The 18,397-nt window shown below is 35.9% G+C and overlaps 1 protein-coding gene across 2 annotated transcripts in view; it reads left to right on the top strand.

Annotated features, from left to right (window-relative positions):
• Positions 1 to 18,397, top strand: part of PTPRN2 (protein tyrosine phosphatase receptor type N2) — a 685,048-nt gene that overhangs the window by 252,460 nt on the left and 414,191 nt on the right. For both annotated transcript variants that reach the window (XM_074899931.1, XM_074899932.1), the window contains 4 exons: positions 5,640 to 6,114; positions 13,603 to 13,857; positions 14,407 to 14,447; positions 16,252 to 16,625. In XM_074899931.1, the coding sequence (XP_074756032.1) occupies positions 5,640 to 6,114; positions 13,603 to 13,857; positions 14,407 to 14,447; positions 16,252 to 16,625 (1,145 nt within the window). The remainder of the gene's footprint in view (positions 1 to 5,639; positions 6,115 to 13,602; positions 13,858 to 14,406; positions 14,448 to 16,251; positions 16,626 to 18,397) is intronic.

Raw genomic sequence — 18,397 nt, 5'->3', positions numbered from 1 at the left:
TAAGATCATCCCAAAGGAGATCTAGAATAGCTGGGAACACCTGAGACTTAAAAGTGAATTTCTTAAATAGTAACTTTTACATGAAAGGAGCCAATGTATTTATCCTCTCTCTTCTTTTGTTTTGGAGAGTTGTTTAGTTTAAGAGTGATAAAATATGTTTCTCACTATCAAATCTCTGGCAATAGTCATTACAGCAGTGTAGATTATTGAATGGTATACAGTCAGACCCCAGACAATCCTGTTACACTGCAGTTTCACAACCAGAATTAGGAAGCACGTTGTCACTAGTTTTGATCAAAGGAGACTCTGAGGACCCCTTTTGCTTGATCAAGCTTTTGACACTGCAAACTACAGGGTGTTAATTAACAGTCTTTGCCAACTTTACTTCTCTGATGTAGTTCTTAAATGGTTTCAAAGGCATTGTAATTCTCAGAAATAAAATAAGAGATACTTAACAGAAAATTATTAGTGAAATACTAGGTCAGATGAGATGACTGTAATGGTGCCTGTTGCCTTAAGCCTGTGAAGCTGTCAAAAGACCATGGCCTGATGCTATCGAATTGCTGTGCAAGGAACTGTTTTGGCCTCTTTACCAGTTTCTGGATTCTGAATTGGTCTTCCAAGTTCTTGTTTTATATGCAGTGATTTCTTGCATGGTATATCATTATCTATAGAAGTGAAAAGGTCATTATCAGCTGGTAGAAAAGGCTTTTGCTCCACTACTGCTCAGAAAATGGGATTCTTTCATTAGCTTTACCTATTATTTTCAGACAAACCTAACACTGAATTTGGTGTAGAGTGTGTAACATCATGTCTACAGCACACAGAGGCTTGTAAAGCAGGGTTCTCCCCTTTCAGCTAGCTTGAACTTAGCTGGAAGACTGCTAAAATATGCTCCTGACAGTGCAGCACTGTATGGGAACAGCAGCTCACCAGCTGAAAGATTTAAGGCTTTGTTAGCATAGAATGGGCTGCTTTAGCTGTGATGCTATAAGGACACAGCTGTACTGCTTATTCAGCTCCATCCCAGGGACTTTTGCACTGTAATCCACTCTACAACACCCCACCCATTTGGCCCTCAGGTTTCATTGCTGGCTGGATTTCTCTCAAAGTAAAGGTGAATTGAGGTGTACAAATTCACAGCCCACACTTCAATCTAGCAATCAGGCAGTGCCACTTATGGTCCTGTTTAGTTAGGATTCACATGAATATGTGTATTTCCCATATAGTGCATTTACATGAGTCAAGAGTGTGTGGGTCTGCTTCTGGTAGAAAAAGCTAAACTTCTTTCACTTCACACAGTGAGTTAAAGTATCAGATCATTTCATTTTTGGTAGCCTTTGGAAACTTTTATCCCACTGTTTGTGAGGGAGGGCCTGCTTCCAGTGTTTCTTGTGTTTTTCTTTTCTAATTTCAGAGCGCATACTCAAATAGGCACAGTAATTTAAGTATTGTAGCTAGAATCATGGTCCAACCAAATTTAGGTGGTAGGAAACATGAATTAATATCTGAAAATGCATCACACAGAAAAAAAAAGAAATTGAGGGAAGATTTCTTCTTTATGCATTCCTGAGGGTTTTTTTGTTAGCTCTCTTGCCTTCAAAATTTAGCAAATATATCCTCAAGAAAGGAAATATTTTGTCATAAATTTAATTCCATTCTTTCTGCACATGGATGAAACATTCAAATCAACCTACCCCTTAGTGGATAAACTGAACAGCATTTATCTGTGCCTTTAGTTGTATGTATCTAATTCTGCCCCCTTTTTAATTGTTTTGGGGGGTTTTTTTAAGAAAACCTGTAGTCCATAGACCATTGCACAGTGCATCTGCATGGTGTAATTTAATGTGCCCTTCTGTGAACTTTTATGCAAAAAATGTCAGTTACTTGCATACCTAAACCATACAAGACATTGCCCTAACAATTCCATCTTCAGAAAGGTTGGGGGGTGTGTGTGTGATAATGTGTGAATTATTGAGATAGCTTATTTGAAAGGTGGTGAAGGAGAGGAAAATCCTGTGCAGATGAAGAAATAAGATTTTTTTTTAAACTGAGGTTTTTAGCAATTCAGAGTACTTTTAAAAGAAGTTGTATCAGTGACATGAGATAATTGAACAGTACCTTTCCTACTAAAAACCCCCCTTGTTCCTGATAGTAATAGGGACTTGTATGCTAACTGTATTCAGTATAAACCATCTATATGGTGACTAGAGTATTCTTTCTTAGTTCTGCACATTTCATTGAATGTTTGTCTTTTTTTTTTTTTTTTTTTTTGCTATTACTGGCAGTGGTTTATATAAATCCAGTTTAATCAATGCAGAATTTTTTTTTTCTCTTTAAATTTCCCTGCTCCCCATTTCCCTCTGCTTCTCCATAATGTTAGCAGCTTCTCCAAAGGCGCCAACAATGAAATTTACAGATTCTTCTTTTCACTGACCATGGATTATGCCATTTAACTTTGAAGTAAGTCAAAGTAGCTATGTCCATGTTCAAGAGGTTCAGATAAGATTATTACATGCTCTGAAGTTGTTATTAATAACTTAAGATGTAAATTGTCACTGGATTCTAAACTACATATAACAGATATTTTTTCTCCTATCTTTTTCTGTAAAAAAATAGGTGTTTTTTCCCATGCCACTTAGACCCGTAGTCTAGGGTTATATTTATCTGTACTGCAGTTTTACTTGGATTTCACCTTGCATATTTCAGTTGACACATACACTTTTGGTGCTGTGTTTTCTTTGAGATGGGGGTGGTAAGAAAGGGAATTTTTTCCCATCCAAGTTGAGGATTGTCATACAGCCGTGAGACCCCTCTAATTAAGTCAGACTAAGCTACATCAGATGGGCTAGTGTCTGAGTGCACTGTGAAGACAGCTGAGCTGTCGGTGATGTATTTTAATAAGAACTTTTAATATTTCATCCCTTACTACCCAAAGTGTGACCCGTCAAGCTGCTGAGAGGCTGCCCCTTCTTGATAGAGGTGCAGCTCTGAGCCCAGGATTGGCTCTTATATCCAACTTGTGTACAATGACTTGGTTTTTTTGTTCTGTTTTCTTTCTTGATGTGCTTGTTGTCTGCAAGAGTAGAAAACCACATATCTGATGATGTTAAAAGATATTTGAACTTGTTAAATAGCTCATCAAAAGCCAGACAATGTGTCCTGACTCTAATCTTTCACAAGTGGTTTGAGAGTGTCTAGCAGTTTTGCTCCCCATAAGACATGATTTATTAGTGAAGCTTTAGAGGCAGAAGAGCTGGATATAGGACAGAGATCCAGATTAGGATATAGTTACACAAACTGGATTGATCTGATATAATGTCTTTCCATGAATGAACAGGGAATGTCCTCTTACCCCCGTCATATTTCTCCGTTTCCCAGCTTCCTGTTCTTCCTTCCCTTGTGCCTAGAAGGTCCTCCAAAAGGTGGCAAGGTAGGGAGTACAGGGGTGGGAAAAACAGTTTATGTGAATTCTCTGTAAACTACTTGGTGTGTCTAGGACTGCTTTGTGTCATCTTCTGCAGTTCCTTCTAGTGAATATGTATCATTAGATAGTTAATTACCCCATGCAAAGATCCACTGAAATTGAGAGATAAATACATATGACTTAGTTTTTCACATTTAGGTTTTGCTATTAAGTATGTAAACAGCATTCAACTTACATTTTGACAACTGGCTTCCCTCTTGGTGTTGATCAGAGCAGTGCATATCCTGCAGCTGGTGCACTGAACTGAAGCTACATTGCTGTTGTTTGATACAGTTCACAGTGGACATTAAAATATTTCATACACAAAGCTGCTTGATCTCTAGCTCTGTGTTTTTTGACACTGTCTTACTCTAGCCCAATTTCTTGTATTAACAAAACACATTTCTATGTTAAAGACCACCTGCAGAAGTTAAAAGCCTTGTGTTGGTGAATCACAAACCAAAGAAGCCAAAGTGCCTTTTTTTTCTGTAATAAAGTTGCATAAACCATAAATCTACAAATCATGATGTGGAATCATGGAATGAAACTCTTCAGTCATTTCTCAGGGGGAGAATAACCCTCTTGGAAAGCAAGGGTTATGAATATATATTATAAAATCAATTGACTGTTATCAGAAGAAATAAAATTGTTTGTATGGAGATCAAAATTATTGTCCATAAATAAAGAACTAGATAAAATCTAAAAGTTTTTATCCATCTCTGGAATAGCTTATCGGCCTTACTTATTTTGCCTTTACAAAGTCCAATAGGAAATATATAAATAATGGTTATTCTGGCCAAATTCTACTAATTGATTTCCTCTGGGGTGTATAGTCTGTGCACTCTGTATGTATTTTGCAGCTATTTCTTTTCTAAACCATTATGCTATCAGTACACAGGAACACCAGTGATCCACTATAATTTATAGCAGTGAGAGCTGAAATAATCCCTGTCCTAAATTTCCCACATTGTAATGTAGTTTGTATGACAGTTAACCAAGAAACCACAGCTGAGAAGCAGGACCTATTCTTCAACACGGGTATTGTATGGTATGCAACTTCAGCAAAGTATCCTGAAGGAATTATAAACAAAGAATCTAGTTGGAATAATCCTGAGTATACGTAAACATTTCAGTTCAAATTTGTATTTAGCAACGAGTGAAGGAAAATTATTTTTGAAATCATTTAGGAGGGTGGAACTGGTTTGTTAATACCAAAAAGTCCCGCCTTTAGGTTGAGATTGTAACAAAAATGTCTCTAGGATTAAATTATAGTAAATGTAATGCTAATTAATGAGTTTGTTTCATGTGCTGGATAGTGGCTTGAAGTACTTAAGGGGAATTTAGAGTTTGTCCTCAAAACTAAATTTCATCATCAACAACAAAAAACAAAGGTCAATGAAAAACAATAGATGTTGTCTTGCAATGCTAGATTCCCATCTGGTGCATCCTTGAAAATCTGAAACTAAAAATAGAAAGCTCTAGAGCTTTTTTTCCCAGCACTTTTTCAATGAAAATGTGGTTTTATCTTCATTGAAACATTTTTAAAATTCTCATTTAATTTGCTGAGTTGTTTTACTTGAAAATACTAAACAAATTAAAAACCAATTTAAAGGCCATTTCTGCTTTTCTTTACACTATCAGAGGACATATTGAGTAGACATTTAATATAGTGAAAAAATACATCTCATTTAAATATAGAACAAAGTATTTCATATATGCAAAATAATTGTTTCACTTTATTGGTGTTCTTTAAAAAACTGACATTTTTGATTTGACTTGCTAGTTTTTGGTAAATAACCTGAAAAAAGTTATCTTCACAAGTCTAGTAGAAACCAAAGGGAAGGTGGCTTTACTAAATTTTCTTTGTCTGACTGAATATAAATAGTGCATATGTAGTTAACATCAAGTTTGAGCTATAATGTTTTTCTCTTGCTTTTTAATAAATGTAATAAACTGTTTTACAAAATGAGTACTAAATTGATAGTGCCCCTTTAAAACAAAATTAACGGTTTGAGGTTTGCGGTCTACATACACATTACAAATTCTATTATAATTATTGTTTTCCTGGTTGATAAAACACTAAGGGTTATTTATGCCTGTGATTGCTGGAAAACAATAATCTTTACAAAGTAATACTGACCCAGTCCTTTTTTCTACCTTCTACTCTCTCTAGAGCTACTTCTATAATGATCCCCTTGGGTACTACATGATGCAAAAGCCCAAAGAAAGAGCACTTCCTTTGGCCCATGCATCAACATCCCATCAACAGCACGCTGAAAATCTGCACGGGAGAACCTTCCACCAGCCTCAACCAGACAAGTTCTCACCAGAGTCAGAAGTTGGTCTTGACCAGAAAACTCTGATGGCTGCACTGCATTCATACATCACTCGGAACTTGTCAGCACAAAGCAATGATAAAAGCTCTCACACCAGAACTAAAGGGTCTCACATTTATGCTGATAGATTCTACTCTTCACAAATCAATCCTTTTGATGGAAGTTTTGCCAAAGGAAAACCAGAAGATTTTAAAATGAAGAAGCTTTTCCAGCCAAGACCTGCATCTGAAGTGCTGGGGCCAACCCCTGTGATGCTGAATCATAAATCTGCCCCCCAGGATGATCCAAAGGACCCTCTGAGTATAGTGGATGGTAAAGCTGATATTAACTTATTTTAACTTATCTGAAGTTTCCCTCATGTTTACTGAGCATTTCTGAGAAAAAAAAAAAAAAAGTAGACATTATGATATATCTCTTACTATTGGCATATTTATATCTACCATAATACTCGCAGTAATAATGTTCACCATACCAACTACACTTTCCCTGCAAACATCTACCCACATTCTTCAACCCACCTTCCATATGCATGCAGAAATATATGGCACTCAGTAAGACATAGCATTTATGTAACTTGTTATATTTTCAAAGCATTTTACAAACAGCATGTAATTATGGGCATATCTTGGCCATCAAATCTCTTTTTATGCATGCATTTCACACTATTTATAGGTAATATAGAAATGCCTGGGTTTGTTCCATTTCTCTGTATTTAGCTAGAAATTCAAGGACCATGGGTAAAATTCAGAGTTAGACACAGAAATTAACACTGAGATAAATTCTGGTGCAGAACATGGAGAGGGGAGGAGTCAGTCAATTATGTGGACAGGTGGACACAGAATAATACAAGAAGGTGGGGTTGCATCTAGTTTTGGCTGGACATTCTTTAGCAAACAACCCATTTGCTGGATTTTAATCTTTTTTTGCTAATGCTGTTTAATAATGACCAGATCCTGATTTCTTTTGTACATGATAGTTTTACAAATATTTGAATGAAGATGGAGTGTAACATCTCACGGGATGCTGTGATACACTTTAAGCGCTGCTTTGTAAAACAAGGTGGGTCTTCACATCATGGCTGGGGATCAGATAGACTTTAGAAAATAATTCTCACTCACTTTATTGTTGCTTTAAACTAATCTAACTATTGATGTTCCAGTGGTTCAGAATGCCTGAAAAATTAAAGAATTGATCCTCAGCCATTGCCAAGCAGTTACATCTGTTACACTGTAGTCACCACTGTCCCAGTAGATTTTGGTGATATGTAAGAGGGTTCCTTTGAATCCCTTTTGTAGTTATTATCATCCATAAAGTTTAATGTTCTTTGATTTGTTTTGTTTTTCTTTTAAAAACAGAACACACAGAAATGTCAAAGTTGCAGCAAGGGAAGATAATGCTTGCAATCTAAAGGATGCTCAGAAGTGAAAGCATTCTTGGTATGGTGCCCAGAGATAATAGATTTCAAGGAACGAACTATAATGTAAAATCAAATCCAGGTGGCACTGTAAGTCTCTTGCACAGGTTAGACAATTTTGTTGCTAGACTCAAAACAAACTAGGCACATGCTGCTTTCATTATCCTCCAGCTGTTCCACTTCACCTTTCCTGGTAGGAGCCAAGCGGGAAAAAAATGCTTAACACTTAGAGGGAACAACATGTTTCACAATTCATTGGGTTGTACTATTTTGACTTCACATACATAATGTGCCCTGTAGGAACTTCTTCCATTGCATTAGCTTTTAAATGTTGCATAGACATAAAATTATGAATTGTCTGAGTAGGAAATAATGTAGTTTCCTTTGTATTTTTGAAACACTTAATAGTGTCATAAGGAAGTGGTGAGGACGGCACCCAGCATATTCACTGTTTAAAATGCTGTCCGTTGGAATGATGATGGTTTGGATTCAGATTTGCCAGACTGACCAGACCATATGTTTCTGCTTTTAATCTTTTTCCAATCTCTCTGGTGCTTCAGAATTTTTGTATGCTTGAGAGTTGTTTCTGTCTCACACTCTAAACCACAGGACTGTTCAAAAACTGGAAATCATGGGGTGCAGTCATATGAGCTCAGTTCTCTGCTGCATCTGATACAACCTTAGACAAAGGAACTTGACCAGGAGAACAATCCAGAAGGTACTGAGCAACTAAGCACTGAGAATTGCTCCAAAGCAGTGGCAGGTAAATTAGCTAACAAGGCACCCTGAGGGAGAAATACAAGAGAAGGAAATGTGGAGATATTTTCCTATCAGATTTGGAAACTGTTACCTCTGGGAGTAGCATGATGTGTGTGGGTAGTGCCTTTGTAGTCACTGTGCAGTAACGAAATCATTAATCTGTCTTCTGCACCAGCCATATTTAGAATTTGGCTCAGGTTTAAGTGATTTGTTCTAGTCTACTCGTATCTGCTATATTAAATTTTACAAAATACATCTCCATTGCTTTGGAAAAGTCACAAAATTAGTAATTCGGATGTCTTATTTTTCAAAAAATAAGAAAATTCAGTTTTTATAGAGCAAAGATATTCTTGTACATCCTCTGTCTTGCAAAGCTGTAGTCACCAATCTGTAGGGTGCTCAGCTGCTGAGGACAGCTAATATGTGGTCAGGAGGGTGATGTGGCAGAAGAAGACAGACCACCCTGTGGGACTGCTAGCAAAGTGACTGCTGCCATACCGTTCGGTTGTCAAGCAAGCTGGCTTTGGCAGTTGTGTCAATGGATATGGAGCATGATTTATACTCTGTATGATATAAAGCTGTTTACCCTTGCTAAGCTGCTATTGTTACTTACTAGGGCAATTATAGTGGTGAAGTTGATGTTAAAAATTAAATCATCTAAGATATATGTGCCTTTATTGTCATCATGGTTCCAAGGCAACTATGAAAAACAACTTGTCTTCCTCAGCTCAGAGGCTGGAGATAAGGGAGAAATCAGTTTGCAGTAAAGCCCTGTGAAACATGGCTGAGTGTTGCTGATTCTTTAGAAGGGGTCAGTGGGAGAATATAAAGGCTGTGCGCAGGTACCTGCATGTTCGAGTACATGTGCTGCTTAAGTGATATGCCACTGCAGTATTCATCTGCTTTTTGGTCTTTCTCCAACAATATTTTCTGATTTTAATAAATTCATGATAATTTCCTTAAACTGCCCAGAGGTGTTTGTGAATAGATGCACTGATATTTATTTGTGTATCAGCCTTACCCAATAATATGCAAATGATACACAAACATGGACAAGTGCCATAACAAGAAGTGGAAACATCCATATTCAACATGGACATGTATTAACATTGCATCAGTAACCTCATGAAGTTAGCTAGACTCTTTATGTAGCCCTCCATTTCACCAGGCTGTTACAGAGATTTTTATGGCTGTTCCTCCTAGTATACTGAAAATATGATGTTCCTCATACTTACTATCTTTGGTTATCGCCTTTGATCCTACACATAATAAGTCATACTTGTAGTTGTTCAGTAAAGGTAGCATATAATGCCTAAGTTTTACTAATGCTGACACAAGTATTTAGGAGTTCATTTGATGAACTGTGCTCAGGTGACATGGACCAGTGCAGGAACAGCAGAGGAGGAGGAGGCTTATCTATAACAGATTTGTTTAATAAACCAGGAGGACCTGCAGTGAGCCTGTTGGAATTATTTGGAATACGGTCTGTGGCCATTCATCTTCTTGTGTGTTTCCCCACCCCATTCCCCCATTTCCATTTTGTTTGAGATTGAGACTGCTTTGTTGTTAACTACGAATCTGTGGAAGTGGACTGGAGAGATAAGACTTGCCTAAGATAATAGGCACAAAGAAAAGTTAGTTTGGAAAAAATGAAATTGAATGAAAATCACAATGCTATATTGACTGCGTGTTGTTGAGTAGCTCAGTAGCTGGTCTTGACAGTTTGCTGTGAAACAGCCGAAATACACAAAAATCTAGTAGCACTACATTAATATATCTAATTACATATATATTGAAATATAATTCACTTTTAAGATTTGTCTTCAAATATTGATGTAATGGCCAGTGACTAGCTTAAATAAAATTTAACAGGCAAGTGAAGATGCAGATTCCTTTTCTGAGGCTTAAAGCTTGCTTTCAACTTGGAAACTTTGGGTTGCTGGTTTTTCAAATTAGGTTTTTGAATTACTTTTGACTTGAAACTGCTGCTAAATTCACGTAATTTGAACTAGCTTTTTGTCATAAATGAATGAACATTGTAGAACTTTTACTCAGTGATGCAATTGCTTTTAAGCTGTTTCATTTGGTGGAATTTGCTTGAGACATCTCTCTGCATTTTGCTAAAAACTTCATAGAGTTACTAACCGCTCTTTTGAAGTATTTTAGGAATCTTGGTCCCATTTTCAGAAAATAGATGAACTTTCAGGACTCTAATATTAGCATTGAGTAGACTTGAGAATCTGAGTCTAAATTTTGAAAAAAATAGTGCTATTAGACATGTTAAGTGTGTTTAATTTTTTTTCATAAATCCAATTTCTTAGTAAGAACTTTCCTAATAGCTTGAAGATCACAGTAACTGAATGACATTCTTCTCAACGTGTTATGGCTAGAAAGCAGGGTTTCTAAGCCAAGGGAAAAGAAAAGTCATTTCTGTTCTGAAGTTGAACAAATCAAAGATGCTTAAAAAATGTTGTAGGAAAGTGAACTGGATTATAGGAAACTCATGTTCAAGGCTCTAATCAATTGGCTGTTTGTGGCATGTTCTCTCTTCTTTTGCCTAAAACTGAATATTAATTAATAATGTTTGTGTGACTTAGAAGACTTTAATTATTGATTTTTCTAAGACCATTCCACATTTACAAGGGGTTTAGTAATACAGAGGTGGATTCTTGATCTGCACTACAAATTATTATGAACATTTGTAAATATTATTCCAGATGATTGCAAAAACCTTCAAAACCCCATTCATAGATTGTTAGCTGCTGCACATCATGTCTATTGTTCATATCAATAGACAAATGACAAAAACTCTTGAAGAAGAAAGTCACTGAAGTCATCACGTTTTTCATTCTTTTGTAGATACACTAATGTCAGGTAATCAGTGTTCCAAGAACACTGTTTCTACTGTGATGTGCATTGCAATGTGTCTTTATGCATTTAATTGAAAAATTTTAGTTTTGATTTGGAACTGATGTATATTCTGTCTTTTCTTTGCTGACTTTATTAGCTCTGCTTTAATAATGTAGGTTTTTCTATCAGTTCATTGTCCAATAGTTCTATAAAACATAAGAACAGAAATGATACCTAAGCAGACAACAGGGTTTCTACGGTAATCTGGCAGTGCTGGTATTTCCTACAGTTTAATTTTCTGCATTGCTGCTATGTGTAACATCTTCTCCAAGTGGTCATCTTGCAGGTTGCTGTTGTGCTTCTTGAAAAAGTTTCTTGAATTCAGTTTGATCAAGTCTAGTGAAAAATTTTATTGCAGTTTGGATCAATTTGCTCTTGTCAATTGCCTTCCTAAACAAAACCTGTTGGTCATTATGTTTTTACTATATTATAACATTCATAACAGGGGATAGATGCAATACAACGAAATGTGGAAAGTGTTAGAAGTTTTCTGTGAAGTGTTACTCAGCTTCCATCAAATTTCAGTCCTAATTTTGCTGCCTCCAAATATCTTGGCCCAGAGAGTTTAGCATAGATTGTGAGATTAATTATTTCACTCTCATTACTGAACACTTGCTTTCCTGTACAAAACACTGTGTTGTGTCAGTATGGTACCATAATCCTTGTTGATTGCCACAGTTTGAAGCAGCATCGTAGATGTAATCTATCTTTTTTATTGATAGTCACACTTAAATGTGTTTAAACTATACTTTTTAAAGTAAATTTCAAAAATTCACAGCATACAACCTTAGCTGAATTTTATAAGGAAATCAGTAGAATTTTGTAATATCATCATGGCCAATTTTTGGAAAGATGTATCCTTTTAACCTGGAAAAGAAAGTATGTCAAAGAACCAGCTTCTCCATGTGTCAAAACCCTCTTTGACTCACAGTAAATTCACTATTTAAGATGCTTAAGTTGTCTTGGTTTATATTGACTAATTAGTTTAGGAAAAATGGCATTAGTTTAGTTGGTGAATTACAGATCAGGTCAGAGGAAATTAATTTCTGCCTTGAGATGGCATTGAGAAGCTGATGGTCAGCTGCACGCTCTAACCTCTTCAGCTAACAATGTCAAGTCCAAAAAATGAAGATGTGATCCAGGTCTTGGCCTTTTTTTCCCAATGACAAATAATCCTTGATTCTTGTCTCCCTGCAAAATCACAGATGTTCTGCTTCCTCTTCCCTGGAACAGAAGATTCTCTACTTCTTTCCTAGTCTCTACTTCCTCCTTTGCTGTGAAAAGCAGAACCTTCTCTTCAGCCCTTTTCCCAGTAGTGTCTTCCCCTTTGCACACCTACTTTTTAATTCACTTTTATGTAAGCCTGAAAGCTGACAGCATGATCCCAAAGTCTTGTTTACAGATGATGATGAACAAGTCCAACCACAGGACTTAACAGGGAGAGTGTTACCATAGGAAAAAAGGTTGAAAATTGTCTTCAAACTGGTTATGTGTAAATTCATACATTCAACAGAGATCTAAAAGCATTCCATATCTTCCCCTTCTTAAACAGTTCTACCTATGTGAAGTATTCTTGCTTGTATGCATATAGACATGCATGCTAAATACTTGATCAGCATGAATAAATAGAATAGAGGCAAGTTTGAAAATGGTTTTGGTATACTAGAGTAAGCCCTACATTTAGTATTTCATACGCCAAGGGACATTAGGCTGAGTTTTGCAGAGTTATACTGAATGGTACTGAAAGATATATGCTGTCAGAAAAGTATGTTTCCTGAAGAGCTGTTATGCTACATCTTCTAACTCACCTTTAATATCCATTGTCCTTGAATTTCATCATCTTCAAAACTTTTTTCAGATCAAGCTTGTTGTACTGTTCTGTTTTTTGGTTGTTGTTTGTTGTTGGGTTTTGGTTTGAGGTTTCTTTGTTTGGGTTGTTTGGGGTTTTTTCCCTTAAATGTAAGTCCGTTTGCTTTTCCTGGCCTGGAATGTCATTTTAACATTTCTTTCCTCAGTGTGACTGGTAAAACATTCATAGCTGACAATCCAAAACACTAAAGTTCACTTTTAACAAAATATATATTTTCCAAGATAAATCAATATAATTTAGAAGGTCTGTCCACTATATACCCAGGTATGTAATGGATGTATATCCATATGCACTTCTAATTAAAGAGGAGATTTTTGATTGAAAGATAAAATATCTGACTTTTTTTCCAGAACTCTGTATAGCTATTTACCTCGCAAAAAGCAAATCACCAAAGAAACCTGATGTTTAATAAACAGTATAATAATATATAATTAATAAATAATTAATAAATAGCAGTGTTGTTTGTGCTATCTTAGCACAACTAAAAAAAAAAAATTAAGCTACCTTAACACTTGTCTTCAGTATTTTGAGTCAATTTAGACTAGGAATTGGATCTTGTAAAGAAAAAATGACAATTTTATACCACTCTCTCTAGCTTGCCAGTTTGTAGTGGCATACATCTTCCACTGCCTGAGATGGATTCACCATGTCATAAACTCAAACATCCATTTATAATTCTGTGGTTTTTGTAAAGATGGCATCATAAATGTGTATGCACTCTTTTGGAAAACAGACTTCCATGAAGGAAAATATATCTTTTAGGAAAAGTGAAAGATCCTTACTGATACAAGCACTTGTGCTTTATGTATGCAGCTAAATCTTGTGCTTATATTGTTTTGTGATCCAGAGACACTTATTAAAGATGTACTGAGGGACCTAGAGAAACACCAAGTGAATGTGGAGAATCTCAGCTCAACGGAACTGAATGAGATTGCTGATACTATTGCCAATGCAATTCAAACTGTTGGCATTCAGGAAGAAACAGAAGAGGGTGCTAGAAAAACTGAAGAAGACAAAACAGAAGCACAAATGAAGAAAGCAGATGCTCAAGGAAGGGCAGAGGTTCAGGCTGGATTAATGGAAAACAGTATTAATATACCAGGTATTAATTCTAACAGTTAAGTACAGCAAAATATAGCCACCCTAATTTTCCTTTATTGTTTCACATTAGTGCTAGAATTTTTAAAATCAGTTTTAAAGAATAAGAGAGGGAAACTCTGTATTTTTCCTCAAAGTCTGCAGAAATTTAGCTTTGTTGTTTTCTTTTTCCACCAAAATGTGTGAGGGATGTATATGTTTCCATTTATTTAATGTAAATGTCCATTCAACTACTAGATCCTTTTTATTGTTTTTTTCTTAGATATTGATAAATTGATATGAAGATTGGATACTAAATTAGCAAAATAATAGTATTACATGGGCTCTTGAAATGCTCTGTCTATTGATCTTGCGTTAATTTGCTATCGAAGTGGGGTTAGAATAAGAATACTGAATTATACAGTGCCCTTTCTTCTGCCCTTTCAGCTTTGATGTCTTAATGTTTAAGTTGCATGAAAAGGCCACTACAACAAAGCAGCCTATAAGCAGTGTTTGTTTCGTATATGATGCTTTCCCTTCAAAACTATGTATTTGTGCTTTTCATATCCTACAGACAACGGAGTGCATGAAGCCAGTGCGAGAACTGATAAAGAGGTAGAGTACCAGTACTTTAACAAAACAAATATTCCATCTCAGAATATCAGATTTATATGCAGTGAAGGTCAAAACCACTTCTGAAATATAAGACTTGGTTTGTGTCTTGTGTGGATATAATTCTGTGTCACAGCATAGGCATATTGTTGTTGATGCACTGAAATATTGAATGAATATTATACTTAAACCTTAACCAAAAAGGGTTTTGCAGTTCAAAAAGCCAAAATCAAGTCCTCTTTTGCTTTTCTTTCATTCATAAATAGACAGAATTCATAACAGATCCCAAAGTTCAGACAAATTCAGGCTTTTCCTCGGGTTAGTAAATTTTGAATATTGAGGTGTTCTTGAATACATCTTTCTTTCTGTCTCTGTCCTTTGGTTCTTAGTTCTAGGGCATGTAAGCATCCTTGCTCAGATAATTTCTCTGGTTTTCAGGAGGAGATGTGTAAACACATTCCGGCTGAGGGCATGTGTTTGTGGGAGGGTTCAAAATTCTTTCTTCTTTCATGGGATCTGTCATCCTTCACTTTTCTGCTTCTTCCTTCACTTTACCATTAATTCTTCCAAATTGTTGAGTATTGGAGATATTTCAATAGCTCTAGGCATCACATCTTGTACCCTAGCTGTTAAAGTAAAATTTGAGATTTTAATCCAGTTTACTTTTACAATATTCCTCATGAGCTTTGAATCATATCCTATAGATTTATGTTGAATATTCAAACATTTCTGATGTATGATAATCCTTCTTTTTCTGTGTTACATGGAGCAGAAAAATCTCAAAGAGATATTTTTTAAAACTGCCATGTAACTTCTACTATATACTCTATCAAAAGCTAACACTGCAAAACTCCTAAAGAGGCAAACCTTCTTGTGTTCGCAGTAAAACCTCTTGCACTTCTACCAAGCAAAGAAAACCCACAAATAGACAATATGGCAGGAACTTTAACCACCCGCATGAAATTCTTCAAGGAATGAAGTGCTGAATTCACAATACACTTACAGAAGATCCCATTTCTTAGTGACAGTTTGAATAGGGGATGTGATAGTAAAGAATATATTGGAACACAGAGCACAAAGCGCCCATTAGCCATCATTTCCTCCCAAATGCTTGGCTGCAATAAACTTGTATAATGGAACTAACTCATTGTTCCAGGCATGTGTTTTGACTTTTGCTTATTTGCTTATTTTTTGATTTATTAGGGTTTTTTTTGTGTGATCATATGTTTAGCTTAAAAGATCACTCAAAGTTTGTAACAATTTCCGGAGATTAATAAGTGAAATATAATTCTGTTCCCTTTCCTGTGTTATGAATTGCGAGACCCAAGAGGTATGCATGTTTCCAGTCGCAACACTTAGGCATATTGATGGATATTTCTATTATTTCTCCTTGTCATTAACTTATTTGATAACAAAGTTTTATGCTCATCAATACTTAAACACATAGACACATGAAAATGAACCCTATGAAAATTTCATCAGCATTTTCTTCTAGGTGTTCAAGACAGAAAAGGCTATCTAGATTCTGTGATATTTGAAGAATGTAACTGTTAACTATAGAATTTCTTCGCCCTTATTAAAAATATTGAAAAATGCTGTGGCATAATTTAATATTAATTTATTAGTATTCGATAAACATTATGTATACATAGTCTGGCAGCATATAGAAATTAAGAAAATGACCATGTGACATTTGTATGAATAGACGCTACCATATCAGTAAGAGTTTGAAGGATTATATCCAGGTTTTGTTCAGTATAACATTCCCGTGTTTAGTTTTAAAAATACTAATGTTCTTTTAATACAGGAAGACACTGCAAAACTAGTTAACTTCTTGAATGAGAATGCATTACCTGAAAATATGCCTAAAGACCTTCTACCTGAAGAATCTACTAAGACAGAAACCAAGAAATTTGAACACACTGACTCTTCTTCCTCAGAAGAAATAAATGCTGGTATGGAAAATGTAAAAAGTGAGACTTTCTCAAGGGAACTGACAACTGCAAAGAACAGTGAATCTGACTCCAAAGACCCGAGTGAGACCCGCTACTGGATTAAGAATGCTTTAATGCAGGGTGGAAACTCCTATGAAGAGTCTCAGAAAAATATGGGGCAAGGCTTACAACTTGAAGTGAAGTCTTCCGAGGAGAAAGAATACGGCTATATTGTAACAGTGAAAGAGTAAGTATAGCAGCTGATTTAAATGGCATTTTTGACTGAAGAAAAGATAAAGTAATTGCACCTAATGAAATATGAATGCACAAGAGGAAAATGCCACAGGCTTGATTTTTAATACATCTGAGACTGTTTAGAACCTGTTCAGTACTTTGATGAAAATGCAAGAAAACAGTTCCATTCTCTTACAGTTGTCTTTCCTCCAGTGTGGGAGGTATGTAGTTTGCAGGTCTTTTGCTTAGACCTCTTTCTATCTTCTCATGTTCCAGTGACCTTCCAATATGTCAGTAAGTGTGTTTATGGTTAGCATGTGGGCTTTAAATATTTGACTTGAAAGTAGCCTAAATATCAATGCCTGAGTCATTCTTTCAAAAAATGACACACAAAAATAAAGCACAATATGTTCTCTGTGGTTTCATTTTGATCTGAAAATAACACATATAGGAATCCAAACTTCATATATAGAGCTAGTTTAGGAAAGAAGACCTAATGATTTTAGGTCATGTCACTAATGAATTTGACATTTAATACTATACTTTCAACAGACAGCTTTTTTTCCCCTAGTGATACACAGTTTATTACAGGAACGTTTGGGAATTTAGAATGATGTGGACACTTTTACATCCTTTTCCCCACGGTGAGAACAATGTTATATTTGCTTAGTGATCCCAACTCATCTTCTGTAAGAAATTAAAAATTTCTAGGATGGACTTACAACTCTTTGCCCAATATTAAAGGGAACCTGAGACAGAAACTTCTGTAACATGGATTAATTTTTTTGACTGTCTCAAAATTATTAATGGGATTGAAAGCAATAGGATTGTGGAGGATTCTTGTTTCTACCACACTGTGTTGCTTTGAAATGTGTGTGACCGGGTATCAGAGGCAGCTGCTTGTTTGCCTTGTCCCAGGGACTACACTTGAGAAAGACTGGAGTCATGAAGAAAGGATGCCATTTGGGGGGAAGAGACTTTATACAGTGCATGGAACGACAGGCATGGAAGGAGAGGAGAGTGAAAGCTGAGGCTCAACAGCCTGCAAACATCAGAAAGAGAGAGACTTCTCAAAAATTAGGGAAAAAACTCATTCCTTGGAGGTAATGGAAGGAATATATTTCATAAGGATTCAGAGGTTACCCTGCAGAAAATAAGTTACTTAGTGCAATGAGAGATGCAGAAGGAAAAGGTTCACCTTGTGAGGACATAGTGGGTGTGAGAGTTAACAGATCCTTGAATTTCTTGAATTGAAATGATCCATGTGCCATCCTGAGTTTTATTTTTATCATTTTAGGGTTAAAATTTGTTCATTTTCTAAAGAAAGCTCTAGAGTTTAGAGAAGACCTTTTGGGAGTTTTGGAGTACTTGCTTTAAGGAAAGTCCCAAAGGATTTGAGGTCCTCATACTTCTGTTAACTTGTCTGTGTGTCAGTAACCACTGTTAATTATTATTTAATGACCAAGTGCTTTGGATTTAATTAACCAGTTTTAAACTGCTTTTGAAATTACACTTTTCAGTTGTTTTTCCTGTAATGTTTATTTTCATTGACTGGTTCCTGTGTCAGGCTCACTATTCTCAAGAATCTGCTTCAGGAGAAAGCCAGTTATTACACAGTATTTTTACATTTTTTTTGTCTAGGTCATATCTTAGTCCTTCAAGTAGGTTCTATTTGATTTTTGCCACTCAGGACCCTCCTTCCTTGTTTTTGAAACCAGTCTACCAGAAATTGATGGGGATACCCTAGTTAAACTGCATGTTTTGGTTCTTGCCTGTGAATGCTAT

Source organism: Athene noctua, chromosome 2, assembly GCF_965140245.1.
Source record: "Athene noctua chromosome 2, bAthNoc1.hap1.1, whole genome shotgun sequence".
Classification (NCBI taxonomy): Eukaryota; Metazoa; Chordata; class Aves; order Strigiformes; family Strigidae; genus Athene; species Athene noctua.
This window is presented reverse-complemented; position numbering and strand designations above follow the sequence as displayed.